The sequence below is a fragment of the Amblyomma mixtum genome, chromosome 10 (genome assembly GCF_055824585.1).
Source record: "Amblyomma mixtum isolate Tamu chromosome 10, ASM5582458v1, whole genome shotgun sequence".
Taxonomy (NCBI): Eukaryota; Metazoa; Arthropoda; class Arachnida; order Ixodida; family Ixodidae; genus Amblyomma; species Amblyomma mixtum.
Window position 1 is genome coordinate 25903176 of NC_143021.1, and position 17372 is coordinate 25920547.

General features: G+C 46.8%; 1 protein-coding gene across 1 annotated transcript; it reads left to right on the forward strand.

The window, feature by feature from the left end:
- Window positions 1-1062: 1062 nt before the first annotated feature.
- Window positions 1063-10423, forward strand: LOC149325421 (uncharacterized). The gene is made up of 3 exons (XM_089564277.1): window positions 1063-1917; window positions 3151-3613; window positions 10398-10423. Exons 1-3 carry the CDS (start codon window positions 1063-1065, stop codon window positions 10421-10423), a joined length of 1344 nt encoding a protein of 447 aa, XP_089420403.1.
- The last annotated feature ends 6949 nt before the right edge of the window (window positions 10424-17372 follow it).

Genomic DNA, 17372 nt, shown 5'->3' on the forward strand with positions numbered 1-17372 from the left:
GCTGTTGGAGACATACACCAGCAGCGATCGCCGTGAACGGGCCGAGCGTGAATTGACCGCTCGCATTCAGCTACCAAATGAGAACGTAGCGATGTACGTGGAGGAAGTGACGCGCCTCTGCAACCGAGCGGACCCGACCATGACGGAAGAGAAAAAGCTCAGACACCTGATGAGAGGCGTGAAAGAGCAATTGTTCTGCGGTCTTGTGCGAAGCCCGCCCAGAACGGTCGCCGAGTTCCTCTCCGAGGCTGTGCTCATGGAGAGGGCGCTCCAGCAACGGTACAATTTCTACGACCGGCAGCTAAACCCTATCTCGGCTCTACACCTCCTGGATGCTGCTTCGGGGGCCAATACAAGCTCCCTTCAGGACATCGTGCGTTCTGTGGTCCGTGAGGAGCTGCAGAAACTTCAGGGGATTTTTCCTGTGGACTCTCTGACTAGCGCCATTCGGGAGGAAGTTCAGCAGGCGCTCAGACCACCCGTCGCTCCAGTAGAGCCGCCACCACAGCCAGCTGCTTGGCCGCCAGCGACGTATGCGGACGTGCTGCGCCGTCCTGCGCCGGTTCCCTGCGCGCCACCGTATGCCCCTTCGGTAGTCGCAGTACACGCCGAGCAGCCGGTTCCCTACTGGCAAGCTCGAGGACAGGCGCCGAGAAAGACCGATATTTGGCGTGCGCCAGACCGACGTCCCCTGTGTTACCATTGTGGCGAGGCCGGTCACATCTTCCGGCGGTGTCCATATCGGTCTCTGGGATTCCAAGGCTTGTCTGCAAGTAGTCCCCGTCCGCGGCATGCCGAACAGCCTCAGGAGTTTGACGAATACGTCACCCGCCGGCGTGGTTCACCACCCCCTCCGCGCCGAACGTCCCGATCGCCTTCACCTCGCCATTCGTCGCCTCATCAGTCCGTTTATGGATCTGGTGCACAGCGTGGGTCCTCGAGCCCGCACCGGGAAAACTAGAACAGGCGACCTTTGGAGGCGAGGCCGCCGAACGCCGTATTGCCGAAAAGCTTCCACCGACGCGCCGACTGACCCTTCCCGAATTGACGACCACGATATCGATGACGACGACGACGACGACGACGAAGACGGCGCCGACGACTGGGTCTGGTAAGACCAAGGTCTCCCTTGACATACCCGTGCTGATTGACTCTAAGGAGGTTAGCGCACTAGTCGATACGGGTGCGGACTACTCGATAATGAGCGGTAGGATGGCTAAGGTGCTGAAGAAAGTTATGATGCCGTGGGCAGGGTCACAGATACGTACGGCTGGTGGCCACGTGGTTACGCCGCTCGGAATGTGTACGGCCAGAATTACGGTGCGCGGATGCACCTTCGTGGCAACGTTCCTCATTCTGCCTGAATGCTCACGAGACGTCATTCTCGGTCTCGACTTTCTTCGAGAAAATGGTGCGACTATAGACCTTCGAAATCGATTGGTTACATTTTCAACTGAACTCGCCGCCACCAAACCCGCCCCCGAGAATTGCAGAGCCGCACTGCGTATATCCGACGATGCCTTAACGGTGCCTCCACGGGCGAGTATTCTGGCTAGGGTCACTTGCGACGCGCCACATTGCGGACAACGTGTTGTTGAGCCAAATGTCTCTCTTTTGCTCACCATGGGTGTTTGCGTAGCAAGAGGGCTCGCCTTTCTATCAGACGGTCGCACTGAAATCCTCGTGACCAATTTCAGTAATGAACACCGCCATTTATTTGGTGGAACAGCCATCGCCCACGTCGACCCTGTCCAAGAGGTGGCTGAGTGTTTCGCATGCCTAGAAGACACGCCTGGTGAAGTTGACGAAGAGGCAGTACGCGCCGTTCACATAAACGAGGGCCTCCCGCCCGCAGAAAGGCAGCAATTGCAAGAATTGTTGCTGCAGTTTAAGGACTGCTTTACCTCGTCGTCTAAAGTACGTCAGACGCCCATCACTAAGCATCGGATAGTCACGCACGATGGCGCGCGCCCAATACATCAACAGCCTTATCGCGTATCTCCCCAAGAGCGGGAGGCCATCCAAACGCAAGTGAAGGAGATGCTCAATGACGGCATAATCCAGCCATCGAATAGTCCCTGGTCGTCTCCTGTCGTTCTCGTAAAAAAGAAGGATGGCACGCTGCGCTTCTGTGTGGATTACAGAAAACTTAACAGCGTAACAAAAAAAGATGTCTATCCGCTACCTCGTATAGATGATTCCCTCGACAGACTGCGCCAAGCAAAATACTTTTCTTCGGTAGATTTGCGCAGCGGATATTGGCAAATAGAAGTTGATGAGAGAGACCGGGAGAAAACCGCCTTTGTCACCCCGGACGGCCTCTATGAATTTCGTGTGCTCCCCTTCGGACTCTGCTGTGCTCCAGCAACGTTCTAGCGAATGATGGATACCGTGCTCACCGGCCTTAAATGGCAAACATGTCTAGTATACCTGGATGATGTAATCATTTTTTCAACAACGTTTTCGGAACATTTGCAGCGGCTCAGAGTGGTGTTAGAAGCCGTCCGATCAGCTCATCTTTCTCTAAAGCCGCAAAAATGCCATTTTGGATTTACTGAATTGAAGTTTCTCGGGCATGTCGTCAGCTCCGAGGGCATCCGGCCAGACCCTGACAAAATTTCTGCCGTCGCGGACTTCCCGGTTCCCACTGATAAAAAAGCCGTCCGACGATTCCTAGGCCTTTGTTCGTACTACCGACGTTTCATAAAAAACTTTGCTAAGCTGGCCAGTCCTCTGACGCGCTTGACACGAGATGAGGAGCCATTTTTGTGGGGTGCCGAGCAGCAAACTGCTTTTGACGATCTACGACGTCGGCTACAATCACCACCAGTACTAGCCCATTTTGACGATGATGCCGCCACTGAAATTCACACGGACGCCAGCAACGTCGGTCTTGGAGCGGTTCTCGTCCAGCGTCCGAACGGTGTCGAAAAAGTGATCGCTTATGCTAGCCGTGCACTTTCCCGTGCAGAGTGTAACTACTCTACAACTGAGAAGGAATGTTTGGCCGTAGTATGGGCCATCACAAAGTTCCGCCCCTATCTGTATGGCAGGCAGTTCCAGGTTATTACTGACCACCACTCATTGTGCTGGTTGACAAACTTGAAGGACCCATGTGGCCGCCTAGCACGTTGGGCATTACGCTTACAGGAATTTGACTTCACCATCATCTACAAGTCTGGTCGCAAGCACACCGACGCTGACAGCTTGTCGCGTTCACCCGTGCAACCTTACGAAGGTAACGCAGAAGACGATGCATTCCTTGGTGCAGTCACGTCGTCCGACATCATCGCACAACAACGTGCGGACGACGAGTTGAAGCTGCTCATAGAGCATCTAGAAGGTCACCATCCCTCGATACCCTCCCACCTGGCTCGCAGGCTGCCATCCCTATGTCTTCGAGGCGGAGTGCTGTATAAGAAAAACTCCGCCTCCAGTGGTAAGAGTTACCTTCTGGTTATACCAGCCGCCCTCCGCCACGAGATCCTCCTCGCCTGCCACGACGAGCCGACCTCTGGGCACCTTGGATTCACGCGCACACTTGCCAGGGTGCGGCAGAACTACTATTGGCCCAACCTTGCCTCATGTGTGAAGCGATACATTCGGACCTGCCGTGAGTGCCAGCGTAGGAAGACGCCGCCTCTGAAACCGCCTGGCATGTTGCAGCCTATCATGCCTCCTAACACACCCTTTGAACAAGTCGACATGGACCTCCTCGGACCATTTCCCTTGTCGTCGGGAGGAAACAGATGGATAGCTGTTGCAACCGATTACCTGACGCGTTACACCGAAACGCAGGCTCTCCCTCAAGGCACAGCGTTCGAAGTTGCGCACTTCTTTATGCGTGCAATAGTGCTTCGACACGGCGCTCCGTCCGTCGTCATCACAGACCGAGGGAAGGCATTCACAGCTCAGCTTGTCCACGACATCTTTGAGCTGAGTCACACCAGCCATCGAACAACGACAGCATACCATCCCCAAACAAATGGGCTCACAGAACGCCTGAATAAAACACTGGCCGACATGATTTCCATGTACGTGGATGTGGAGCACAGAACCTGGGACCAAATACTCCCGTACATCACATTCGCGTACAACACTGCGACTCAAGAAACAACCCGCTTTACACCATTCCGTCTAGTCTACGGCAGAGAAGTGCGGATGATGCTGGACGCCATGCTCCCGTGCGTGGATGATGACTTGACACCAGATGCGGGCTCCTTTGTCGAACAAGCCGAGCAAGCTCGCCAGCTTGCTCGTTTGCACATCACAGCTCAACAAGACACGGACTCCAAACGTTACAACCGGCGCCACAGGGAGGTTACCTACATCATCGGTGACCGTGTGTGGGTGTGGACCCCTGTCCGCCAAAAGGGATTGTCCGAAAAACTGCTGCACCGATATTTCGGACCTTATGAGGTGCTCCGTCGTGTTGGAAACGTGGATTATGAGGTTGTTCCACGTGGAACTGTGGCTACCGGTCGTCGGCAACCACGAACTGACATTGTGCATGTAGATAGATAGATAGATCTTTATTTAGACAACAAGGTCTCGGATGCAGGGGCAAAAGGCAGATGCACTCTGCCTGACGGGGCCCAAGCACCCGACACAATGCTCACGACAAGTGGCAAAAGAAGCAAGAGCTTCATACACTCTCATTAGAAAAAACAACACATAATTATACAAGGTAAAAGTAGGAGGAACGTGCATACTTTTGCAATGACATAATTAAAGTAAATATTTACAAGAAACATCACAACAAGAAAAACACGATAATTCAAAGAGTTGACGGAAAAACAGGGACATCAAGAATTTTAATCATTCGGGCGAGAAAGGAGGTAAGCTTTAGCATTTCTATTGAATGACTTTTGGGAAACAGATTTCTGAATAATTTCTATGGCCTGTGTATGTTTATTTAGAAGACTGGGAATTAAATATGAAAGCATTTCGGTTCCATAGTTAGTCCTTACAAATGGTACTCTGTAACTGACGTGCCTTAATTTATAAGGCGCGTCACTACTAGAGTTTAATTGAACATATTTAGTGGGATGATGTTTGAAATCGTTAAACACATAAGAAAGCAGTTTCAACTCAAATAATTCATTGACTTTTAGAATAGAATGCTTAGTGAAGTACAAACCTGTATGATCATTGTATGCAAGGTTTTCGACATATCGTATTGCTTTTTTCTGTAATGTTATCAGCCTCGTGAGGTTAGTTTTCGTTGTAGATCCCCAAACAAGTAAACAATAATGAAGATGTGATTGAATTAGGGTATAATATAACTGCCATTTCAGCCATTTCGGAACAAGGTCTCGAAGTTTATATAATACACATAATGACCTTGATATGCTGGCATGAATCTTATTAATATGCAGGGTCCAACTCAAGTGTTCTTCAAAGATTATGCCTAAAAATTTGTAGGAAGAAACACGCTCAATTACGCTATTTTTGAATGTAAGATTAATTTCACTGTTATCAGGCTTGTTACGTGCCTTAAATAAAATAAGCTTTGTTTTATTAACATTTAACTCTAGTTTATTTATATTCAACCATAAAGACAATTCTTGTAACCATGCATTTGCCTCAGCCTGAATATTACTAAGATGCATGCCAGAAAAAAATACACTGGTATCATCTGCATATAAAATTATTGTGGGAGTTCGAGGGATGGCTATTATATCGTTGATATAAAGAATGAAAAATACTGGACCCAAAATAGACCCTTGTGGGACACCGTATATTAATTGACCAGGTTGTGATTGATGACCATTCAAACATGTATACTGAACGCGACCGGAAAGATAAGTACGGATCAGATTTAAGGCAACTCCTCGAATGCCGTAAAAAGGTAGCTTATAAAATAAAATATCATGTTTAACTGAATCAAATGCCTTCCTGAAATCTAAAAAAAGTCCAACTGTAAATTGTTTGTCATCCATATTAGAAAATATTCTTTCCTTTATACTAAGCAATGCCATTTCTGTTGACTTCTTCTCACGAAATCCGAACTGTTCGTTAACAAAAATTTGTCTGTCGTCAAAGAACTTACACAGTCTGATTTTGATCAAATATTCCAGCAGTTTAGAAAACAAAGGGAGTACAGATATAGGTCTGTAGTTGTTTATATTGTCATAAGGGCCACCTTTGTGTAAAACAACCACTCTGGCAATTTTCATACCATCTGGAAAAATACCTTGAACTAACGCGTTGTTACATATATGCTGCAAGGGCAAGCTAATTAGATCGGCAACAGCAATAATAGGCTCGGCCTTAATTTCATCTGCGCCTGCCGCAGTGGATTTGTCTAGGCTTCTAAGAAATGTGAATACTTCATGTTCGCTGCAAGGATTCAAGAATATGGAACTACCAATTGGAGAGGCAATATACTGAGCAATTTCATGATTTCTATCCTGCTTCTGAGATGATTCGCCAGAGGATAGGAAATGAGCATTAAACTTGTCTGCCAAAGCAGCGCCACTGTATTCAACACCATTGAATGTTAATGTGCTGGGAATATGGGTTGTCGCCCTTCCCATGAGGTCGCTCAAACAATCCCATATTTTCTTAGGGCAATTGGAGACTGCTGAAAATTTATTCTGATAATACTGTTTCTTAGCTTTTTTAATATCAGAGCCTAACTTATTTCTAAGTATTTTGTATTCCTTAAGTATGACTGGGTCTTTTGATTGGATGAATTTGTCAAAAAGCCGGTCACGGGTTTGAATTCGTCGATATAACTCTCTCGTAACCCACGGCTTTCGAGACTTTTTGTGAGTTTTTCCCACTGTCAAAGGAAATGCGGTATCATATTTGCTTTTTACTAACTGAAGAAAGATATTGTACGCTATACTAGGATTTAACTCATTGTAAACTTCGCTCCAGGCAGTGCTTTCCATCATGGATCTAAACCTAGCTAAGTTTTCTTGATTGAAACTGCGATATACTATCTGGGGATTTGGTACTTGCTTCCTTTTTTTTATCGCCCGAGGAAAAAAACAGAATATAGGCAGATGGTCGCTCAAATCAAATGTAAGCACACCTGATAGCACTCTTGATAACTCATGATTTGTAACACATAAATCTAATAATGAGTCCCTCTCTAAGGTTATTCTTGTTGGTGACTGAATAACATTGGTGCAGAGAAATGCATCAATGGTTTCACAAAAAAGACGTCGCGGGGAGCTGTTTGTCAAAAGATCAATGTTAAAGTCTCCAACCAAAACAACAGGGATATTTACGATACAAGCATATTCAAGAAGATCACGCACAAACTTGATAAATTCGGTACTTTCACTAGATGGGGGCCGATAAATGCAAGCGATCAGTGTTCCATGACATTTTATAGCAACCGATTCGTAGTGGGTATCGACAAGAGAAAAATCTGATAAAACTTCATAGTCAAGGTTTTCTTTAACATACAATGCCACGCCACCTCCTCTACGGTTTTCTCTGAACACGCCTTCAAACTTGTAGCCACGAAAGAAGATAACATCATTTTGATTTGTGAACCATGTTTCGGTGTACGCTAGTATATCAAATCTGTGATTCAGGGAATCCAAAGCTGATTGCATTTCAAAGTGCTTATTTTTTAGACTTCTAATATTCACATGAAAGACTGACATCCTGTCATTTTCGTGAACAAGACAACTGCGCACCGCAGAGTTAAAAGATAAAGCATTGTAGTAAAGAGGCTTTGTTTGTGATGCCATCAAAGAAAAATAATGAAAAAAACTGATCAGTAAGGCGAAGTAGAGCCGGTGCCTGCTCAGATGATATTTTCCAGGTCAGCAACACACGCGATCCGTATTGCCGTTTCACCCTGGCACTTGCGTACAAAAAGCTTTCCATTACTGTGCCAAGCATATTCGTACTGCTTTTCTGTGGCCCTTGTCCTCATCATCCACATGAGCTTTTTGTTCTGCGCTGTTAAATTGTCAAGAAAGTACACTGTGGATTCAGCTTCCCGCATACTTTGCTTCTTTGCCATCCATTGGTCCTTCATTACACGTGAGGAAAAGCGAACCAGAACTGCCGGGGTTTTGCCACGTTTAGCGGGCAGTCTATGAAGGCCTTCAACGTCGTGCTCAGTCAACTGAGGAAGCTCTAGGTCCTGGGCTATAGCATTGATTTTTTGGAACAAGTTTTCATTTTTGGTTTGCGCAAGTCCATGTACTTCCAAGTTATTCCGCCTGCTGTACTGTTCCAGACTGTTTATTTGCTGTCGTAGTTCGCAGACTTCGGTGTTAGTGTTCTCTGACTGAATCTGTGCCTCAATCTTTTCAACCCTTTTCGATAAAGTGACAATCTCAGTGGACTGAAGCTGCATTTTGGCCAGCACTTCATCATACTGATCTGAAAGATGCTGAACAGACTTTTCCATACTTTCCACTGTCTCTTTTACCTGGAAAAGGATATCTAACTTCTGTTTGATTTCCGGTAGTTCACAGAGCTTTCTGTTGATTTCCATTAGCATCCTTTCTGTCAGAGACTGCTCCTTCTGTACCTTTGTTACAATGTTTGAGCCTCGAGCAGCTGAAACTACACATGTTTGACACCTCCAACTTTTTTTATCGATATCTGTCATTGCTTTGTAGGCAGCTTTCGTCGTATTAGAACAAGCGCCTAAGTGGTAACCGTATCGGCATTCTGAGCAGGTAAGGGACGAGCCCTCTGCTGGAAGTGGCTGATTACAAACCAGGCATATATCACAAACAGGATCACCCATAGCACTCGCGATGGAAAAGCATGCGGCACAGTAGAAAACAACTACAGCAACAGCACAGACTCAAGCGGCGGCGGCGGCGTTTGGCAGAAGGTTTCTTATGACTTCAATAAGTGAAAGCACACCAACCTGCAAAGTGAAGGATTTGCAGTTACTCTGTGCCGCTGTTGCTTCCGCCACCGCCGCTGAGCAAGTGTGGGGGGCACAGGTGAGCCTTGTCCTTTTATATGCTCCTGGCTGGTGCTGCTTGTGTCGTTATCTTGCGGGGCCGATCGTCGTCGCTCTTGCCACTTTAGTTCACCACGTGTATCGCTGCAAGCCTGGCCAAGGCAAAGCGAAGGATTTGCAGTTACTCTGTGCCGCTGTTGCTTCCGCCACCGCCGCTGAGCAAGTGTGGGGGGCACAGGTGAGCCTTGTCCTTTTATATGCTCCTGGCTGGTGCTGCTTGTGTCGTTATCTTGCGGGGCCGATCGTCGTCGCTCTTGCCACTTTAGTTCACCACGTGTATCGCTGCAAGCCTGGCCAAGAACTGCAAAGTGAAGGATTTGCAGTTACTCTGTGCCGCTGTTGCTTCCGCCACCGCCGCTGAGCAAGTGTCTGCGACTTAAGCCATACTTCTCGCGTGAGAGCGATGGCGCTCCACTTTAAACTGTGTTCGGGTTCTGCGTTTTAATTTATTTCTTTTTGTTCTTTTTTTAACATTGTCTTCCTGCTTTTCCTGTTCATTTTCTGCTTTGTACATACCCTCGCATCGGGACGATGCTCTTCTTTTTCGGGGGACTAATGCCACGGACCTGGCTCGAGCTACCTGCGCGCTAAGCCGTGACGAGGACGAAGTGGTCGCGTTCGCGTGAGGCGCGCTCGAGCTGGCTCTGTTCTGGGCGATTAAAAACCTCGGCCGTTCTGCGGTCCCCCTCTACGTCTACGACTGTTCTCCGTCTGGCCTGTGACAATATCATTCTTTATGCATATTTCCTGACCGTTCTTGCCGCCATTTTATTGGGCTTTGACTCCATTATTAATTTCTTCATCGCTTCCACAATCACTTCGCCCATATTTCCCATCGGCAACTAAAACAGCCTACTGCATGGCCCACCGGGCGCCAGCTGATGTCTCCTCCCAGCCTTCCACTAAAATGGACGCCATATTATCCAAACTGTCGGCCAACACCTACTCCACACAATTTTTATTTCTGCTATTTTGATGCATTTCGCCATGGTTTACTTATAGTTACCATGCCCTTGTCATCCTCTCTCTTCTGTCCTAGCACCTCCGGTATTGTGCCCGCTACGATGTATACTTGCTGTGCTATTGCACTATCGACTACCTGACCTGGTCTTTCCTCTATTTGTGCTCCGTTGCCATTTGAAGACATCATTCTGTCCCGCCGCAGCTATTACCAGACTGCGCCCTGCAACATTCTCGGACAGTTTGCATGTCGTCTCTCTCAGCACAGCGTTCAATGTCCAGCCAGCGAAAGTCCCGACTGATACCCGCCTATCAACCTTTACGCGCTACATTACAGCTCCTTTGCACCTCCTCATTGTTGAATTACCCGCGGTCAGCTCATGAATACTGTCTCCTGCTGGCTTCTGGTCCCTGCTTCCTGTTATCACTGAGTGTGACCTGACTTCTGGAATTTGCCTTGTTCCTTCCTCTCTATTGCCTCTAGACTTTCTAACAGCCTCCTGGGACTAGCTGTCCCTGACCAAACCTGCTCGACTTAACTAGCGTAAATCTAAATGCGTGTTACTTTAAAAATATTAACGGAAAGATCTCGTCTATTTGACTTTGTCATTTCGCTCCCGCAGTCGTCACTCCGTCTAGTGTCGGTCGCCACGTGCAATCCTAAGAGCAGCGAAACGTGTGTCCGCACATCCCGAGTGCCCCTACCTGCACTCGCAACGGAAGTGCTCCGGCGGGCACGAGCCGTGACCTCAAGCAGCTACTCGTTTGCGCAGAAGTGCTTGATAATGTACCCCTTGCTTCTTATGCCATGGTAGCGCGATCAACGCATGCGTCGTAGTTTTCGTCTTGAGCCACCTGCTCTGCTCTTGCTTTTAAAGTTTTAGGACATGTGTATTTGCTTCCATTTCCTTCTCATTAGCGAAAGTCAGTCAGAAAAAACAGAAGAACGGTGTAAAAAATGAATGATATTTTGCAGTTTTGTCGTAATGACAAATATTCCTATTTTTTATGGCACTTTTAGTTAGTGCTGTAGTTTTCTCTGTAGAACATTTCGGTGGTATGTAGTAATTTCGGTGATAACTACGCACAATTATTTTGTTACCACAAACATTTCTGTTGCATGCATAAGTACTGGTCAAAAACATTAGAGAAAACTTGTGAACACAGCAGAAAACTTTTCTGCTGTGTTCTTCGACTGGGAGATGTAAGGCGTGGTACATGAAGCGTATCAACGTGATGTTATCGTGGTGCATGTATATCTTTTTTTAAAGGTGCATCTGCTGCTTCGTAATCACACCAAGAAATGCGATTTCTCTTATGCCTCTTACCATAAGCAGCCATGCGCGCCTCCTGTCATACTTTTGGAGAACAGGACTTCGCGAAAAAATTTAATTACTTGCATGTAGGGTGCATTATTTGAGATTTCTGGGTGCACTATAAACTTGACGTAAAATAGGGCCAACTATAAATTTTCTGTGTGGCGTGAAAAAAGAGCGAAGGAATTAGATTTATAGCTAATATTAAGTTCCATAAACCTTTTACTGTGGGTGTACAATTAGACCGGCATGATGCGCAAACACTCATACGCCGAACTTTTCTGCATTGTAAAAAAACATGCTCGCCGGTACAGAGAAAGACGCTGGTAATGCGTTGCAGGAGGGTTTTTGTAACCTGAGCTGCGGACTAAATGTCAGAAACAGGGATTTCGTATGACGATTATCGCTATACGTGTTCGTATTGCTTCGTATCGTACCGTGTCGTATTGTGTGTTGGGAAGCCGGTCTGTTCGCGTCGCAACGGGTTCGAATCCCAGCCTCGAATATTTATTTGATTTCTTATTTATTCATTTATTTCACTTGGCTCAAACACATGTATATCGCAAGATCTGCACAAACCCTCAAACATCGTGAGATCTTGCTCGGCGTTTGCCCAACGGAATTGCGCTTTCGCACAAAAATTTGTTTTATTTTTCGCATTGTCGTTACACTTGGCAAACGAGCAGGAACATATTGTGTTTGAATATAGTGTAACGTAGTGGTCAGAAAGTGTAAAGGGCTTGAAATAAACTTTTTACTGGGCAGACCTGCGCCCACCAAGAACTGGATTACTCGGAGGCAGCGTAACAAGCGCGCTCGGCGTTGGTTGAACAAAAGCACGCCGCTCACGGCTGTCCTGAATTTCAAGCTGATAGCGAACTTTCGAATTGCGCATGCAAAGTAACCACAACAGTCTGCTACAACGGAGAATCGTCTCCACCTGGATGCGACCGATCTAGATAAACCTGGTCGCGCCTTGCATCACAAAGTGATGAAGCCGCATGCCGGCAGCTTTGAGCGCAAGCGAACCAACTGTACAAAGATTCCTGGTAATATTACTGCCATCCCACCATGTCGTCTATATTCATTCAATGCTTACCTCACTCTTCTATATTTGCAGTATATTCGGCTGCGATTCAACTCGGCCATTTCATTAACAGCCTGTGCCAGTTACTTGTTCCTCACGGTAAGTGAAAGCGTCGGTTTCAATACAATAACCTAAAACTGGATCATCCGATGTGGAAGTTAGGAACGCAATAGCGTAAACAGACCGTCCAGCCGCAAATAAGGGGACGTATTGCCAAAAAATATCCCGTGGGCGCACTCGAGCAGACGACGCCCAGGGGTGCGACCGCGTGAGATGAAGTTACTTCTGTGGACACAAAAAATGGCTGCTTGATGTGAGGCCGCTGCGGCGGCGACCGCGGTATCTTCACTCCGTTGTAAACAAGTGGTTCCAAGGGTTTATGCCAATCGCTTCTTGCGATCGTGAATGCACGAAGTGCGTCGATTCAAAGGACCTTTGCTAGACGCGGCGTTTGTTGCTCGATATGCGTCGTCAACGATCATCAAGCTTACGCAAGACCTGCGCGGTGGCTATGCCACGAATCGTTTAGAGCAGTTCGTGGTTGCTGCAAGCGTTCCAAATTATTGCGAGATCATCACGGACAGCGGCAAGTAGTAGCTACGCACGGTAAATTTCCTGTGCATGCATAAGCTGCATAGCACAGTGACAAGAGTCCTGTCCGCGTAATCAAAGTAACTATGACCGGAGCGAGCGCTTTTCGCCAAGGCACGAAATGTGCACCTGCGCACTACGCACGCCGTATTTTCGAATGATGAGAAGAACTTAGCAGTTTGCGGCTTGTCACATTTTTTGTGATGGTTTCAATGACCGCGACGGAAGAGAGCACGCGACTTAGTTTCTGCTAAGTATCCATCGTCGATTTTGGTGGCGGTTCTTGTCGGTATGTGCTTTATAACTGGCGCATGTGTGACGCGACACTATCTCGGCCAACGTTTTTAGATCGCTTTCAGTTTGCAAGCTCCCCCGCGCCGCGCCCGAGAAAGCGGCCCCCGTCCGCTTCCACTCACCACTCGGCGCTGCTGTCGCTGTCGGCCCGGAGGCGCCGGAGCGCTCGCGCTTGACAGTTGCTGTGACAGCCTGTTCTCATCCGCGATAACATTGGGAGCGAACACGTCGAACTCAAATTTGCTGTACTTTTGGAGCTGTCACGTTGAAACTTCAGCCTCATGGTTAAAGAAATGTTTCACCTGGCTAGTAAGGGTGAGATAAAGAGCAGGCTGATGCCAGTTCGCAAAAAACCAATCGTTTGCATTGCGCTTTATCGCATCACGTTTGCGGCGTTTAGCGCTGATGATATGCGTATGTTGGAGTAAAGCTATCAATATTTCTTCGAGAGAATGCACGAAACATTAATGAAAGGATAAAACTAGCGATGTCCCGCTTCTAGATCAGTCACGAAATTCCGCGCTATGTTATCAACGAAGCACCGCACATGCGAGCAGCATTTTGCACATTCTTTAGAATTCCAATTTCAGAGAACACAAGTATAAATGCAGACACACTTAGCTGGATGCAGGGAGGGAATAACTATAGAAGAGCTTTTTATTTGCAATGATAGCACACACAGGAGCAGCGTACTGCACTTTCATTTTTAGAATGTTAATTTCATTGAACACAGACAAGCATTAAATGCAGACACACTAAGTCGGAAGCACGGAGGGAATGGCTACTTGAAGGCGAGCTTTTTTCATTTGCAATGACAATATTTCTCTGTTCTCTAGCCGACGGTTCACGTCTCTCGCCTAGAAGTGGATGCGTGTCACTATGACAAAATGCAGCACTTGGCATGTAAAAGTGGCCATATGCTCTGCACATCCAAGCCGAACAAGGTTTTGCAATTCAAGCTCGTCTAGCAGCTCCCAAAAAACGTCCCTTTCAAAAACGGGACCTTCCTTCAAAGAAATCGGGATTGCTTTGTTTACAATGTTGGTAAACTCTAGCATCTTTTTGGTGGGATGCTTTAAGCACCCTTGCTTGAAGCTTTTTTATACTGTAAGATAAGCGTCACTGCCAACAACTGGCACAGGATAGCTGATATCTTCCATGCTGATATCTGCTGGCTGCTCCAAATCAGGCGGCGGTGACCATGGCGTAGACGCGAAGGGCCACGCTGGTCGGGCAAATAGCGTGGCGAGCGCCACCGCACGGAAGGAAACGGAAAGGCGACAATCCGCGCACCGCAGCTTTCAAACTGAAAGGGATCTAAAAACGTTGATCTCGGCCGCACAGCCGTCGGGCTGTTCTCCGCCTAAACAACAGAAGCGTCGCGATCATTGTACTGCTTGGTGCTCCGTACAGCACATTTTGTGATGAAGGTTTGTCGAGTTACGACTGGCCGTCGTCACAGTGTTACCTGTGAAAACATTGGTGTCCATTGTCAATGTCTGTCCAGAGCGTCATTTTTTATTTCTTTACGGCTATGTGAACGTATGTACGCAACAAATATTTGCGTGATGAATTGGTGGCTGAGCCCAGCTTCCTCTGCATGATGGTGGGCTAATCCAAGACAGGAGTTATCGATTTAGGTTGTGACCACAAGGTATCAGGAGATTAGAAACAACAATCATTGCTGCAATTTTATCATCACTGCTTCATAGTGTAAAAATTCCTAATACGCGTCAACTCATGCATGTGTATACCAGAAGGATTGCATTTGATGTTATTCCGAAGTAAAGTATGGCAGCAGCTTGCGCTTCTGAAGAAGACTAACCCACATAGATTCGTGCCATTTTAAAATGGAAACTGCTTCCCGGTCAAAACTGCTCGGCAAGCAAGTTTTGCATAACAAGTGACGAAAGAAAAGTTCAGAAAATTGTCTTAATTACTTCTTTCTTTCGCATAGCAGTGTACTATTAGACAAGTGCTTCGCAAAATGAAGTTAATGTGGTACTTTGGTTTTTATTAAGATCAGCAAAATGCTGTGATCTTGAAGCGCCTCGTGGGTCATGACATGCTTTGTGCCAATCTAATTCTCGGCTCTGAAACTGCAGCAATTTAATGATCTCCTGTTAGTTGTAGATGATTTTTCGGGCGGTTTCTTTTAGGTCAGAATATTGACAGTTCGAAACTGTATCAAATGTTCAAAATGGTATTGTTCCAGATCTGATCGCCATATTGCTCAAATGGCGTTAAGCACTTCTTCAGCAGCTCTCTCTCTGGGCCAGCTGTATCAGTTTGTTTAAGGATACACTTTTGAAGCCTTGAGAATGCTTGAGACTGCCTGCCACAAACATGCTTACTTGCCTCCTGAGTTACTGCGATGTTCGGCCGACAATAAGCTATAGTCAGTATAAAACACTTCCCAGATTTATTTAATCTTCCTTGTGTTTTCTACGTGCCTAAATTGATTTGCTCACACACAGATGCCTATTTTAATCTGCCTCAGTGATTAGCTAGGCTTTCTGGAGCAGCTATCTATTCAATATTGCACCATTTGTGCGCACCCCTCCCAAGCTACAGAAACTAGGCTTATTTGAATCCATTGAAATTCACTTCAAATCTTTGAAATGCCGCATAGTGGTCCGCCCTGCAATGCCGACGTTGATGCCTTTGTGAATTTCTTGTAGTATCAATGGAACCGTTAACCTGTTGAGTCAACAACCACATTTAATATGAACACATTCCTGTACTGCTTGTATTGACTGAAATGATTTTTGCAGCTTGCATTTGCCGATTGCCCATTTTTCACCGGCACTAAGTTCTATTCCAGCCCTCCATGCAAGCCTGAAACTGGAGCGTTGCAATTTTCCTTTCTTCTGCTTTGTACAGAGGGCAAAACGCTTGCCTATAACACGTTCTGGGTGTGTTTCGGGCTGAATGTGCGATGTCTAGTAACAACATTTGGTTTAAAGTGGTCTGGATGTAAGCATGTGCCATTGAACTCGTAGTATTTCATCGTCATTTTTTGCCTTCCTGGTCGCAGTGCTTTTGGAAGCTGCGGAACAAACAATTCGGTCGTTCTAGACACGTGTTTTTCCCTCTGTACAGTCTGCGTCACCCCACCGCAGCGCTCGGGTGGTGCGCTGCCCTGCAAAGAATGTCAAACCTCGCCGCATCTGCTAGAATATAAACGCCAATCTTTACAAAATATTGAGCCACATAGACTTTTCAAGCGCTGTGAGAAGAGAACTTTGCCCGCGGACTGTCAGGCTACTGCATAATTCCGGCTTTGGTTGCCTGGTGCGCACTCCTCGAGCGCTCTACAAAAGGGTGACGAAGACTGTACTCTGTTTGAAAAGTGTTAATTTGCATTGTGGGCTGTGGAAAGGCATCTGTGAGGTTATAGAAGTTATATTGTAAGCAAGTGGCTTTGTTTTTCAGAGCAATGATTAATAAGTAATGAGTTTTTTGAGTAATGAGCAATCTGCACCACATTGTGAGTCGCCGGGTTCGACAATGTTTTTAGCACCAAAAGAGATGTTTTGGCAAACAGAGAGTGTGCAAGCAGGGGGAGTCTGTGCCTGGCAGTTCACGGACTATCACAAAACTGTGCACACAGTGCGACAAGCAGTATGATGGCAGTTGTGTAGTAAAGGTATAACATTGACTCAATGTTTGACTTATTTCGTTTTATTCTGCAACATCATAGCCCTCATAATGGAAGTCTAATTTTACAAACTCTGCTTGAGAAGATAGGGTTTCTTCGAGACAACCAGAAAATAGGGCCATCGTATCCCGTTTTCCTCAGCACAAGAACTATTCTTTCTCAGCTTAAATTGGTTCTTGCTCCAAATTGGTTCTTGTATTCTTGCACTTCGTCTACTGTAATTCAGTTGACTGGCTCCCAAATCTTATTATGCTTACATTAATGAGAACCAGTGGGTTACCAGTGGACTGCCGAGGGTGCCCATCCTCGAGAGAGGTTTCTGTAGGATGGAGGGTTCACAGACATACGCGCACACACACATACACCCACGGACGCAAAAAGTCAAGGCGTTTCTCCGGAGAAGGAATATGCTACTAATACAGTGGGATCAAAATCACTCTGATGTTTCAGCAAAGTGCTGGTGCGCTGGGCATTTTCGCGGCCAGCCTGACACTTGTTACAGGTAAGTTT

Bases quoted from the DNA above. Each gene is read 5' to 3' on its own strand.
- LOC149325421 (XM_089564277.1), top strand. From the start codon at position 1,063: ATGACGACGACGACGACGACGACGAAGACGGCGCCGACGACTGGGTCT. The intron at 1,918-3,150 runs GTACGTCAGACG...TTACGCTTACAG, and splicing joins GCTTTACCTCGTCGTCTAAA to GAATTTGACTTCACCATCAT. The intron at 3,614-10,397 runs GTGAGTGCCAGC...TATTGCCTCTAG, and splicing joins GCGATACATTCGGACCTGCC to ACTTTCTAACAGCCTCCTGG.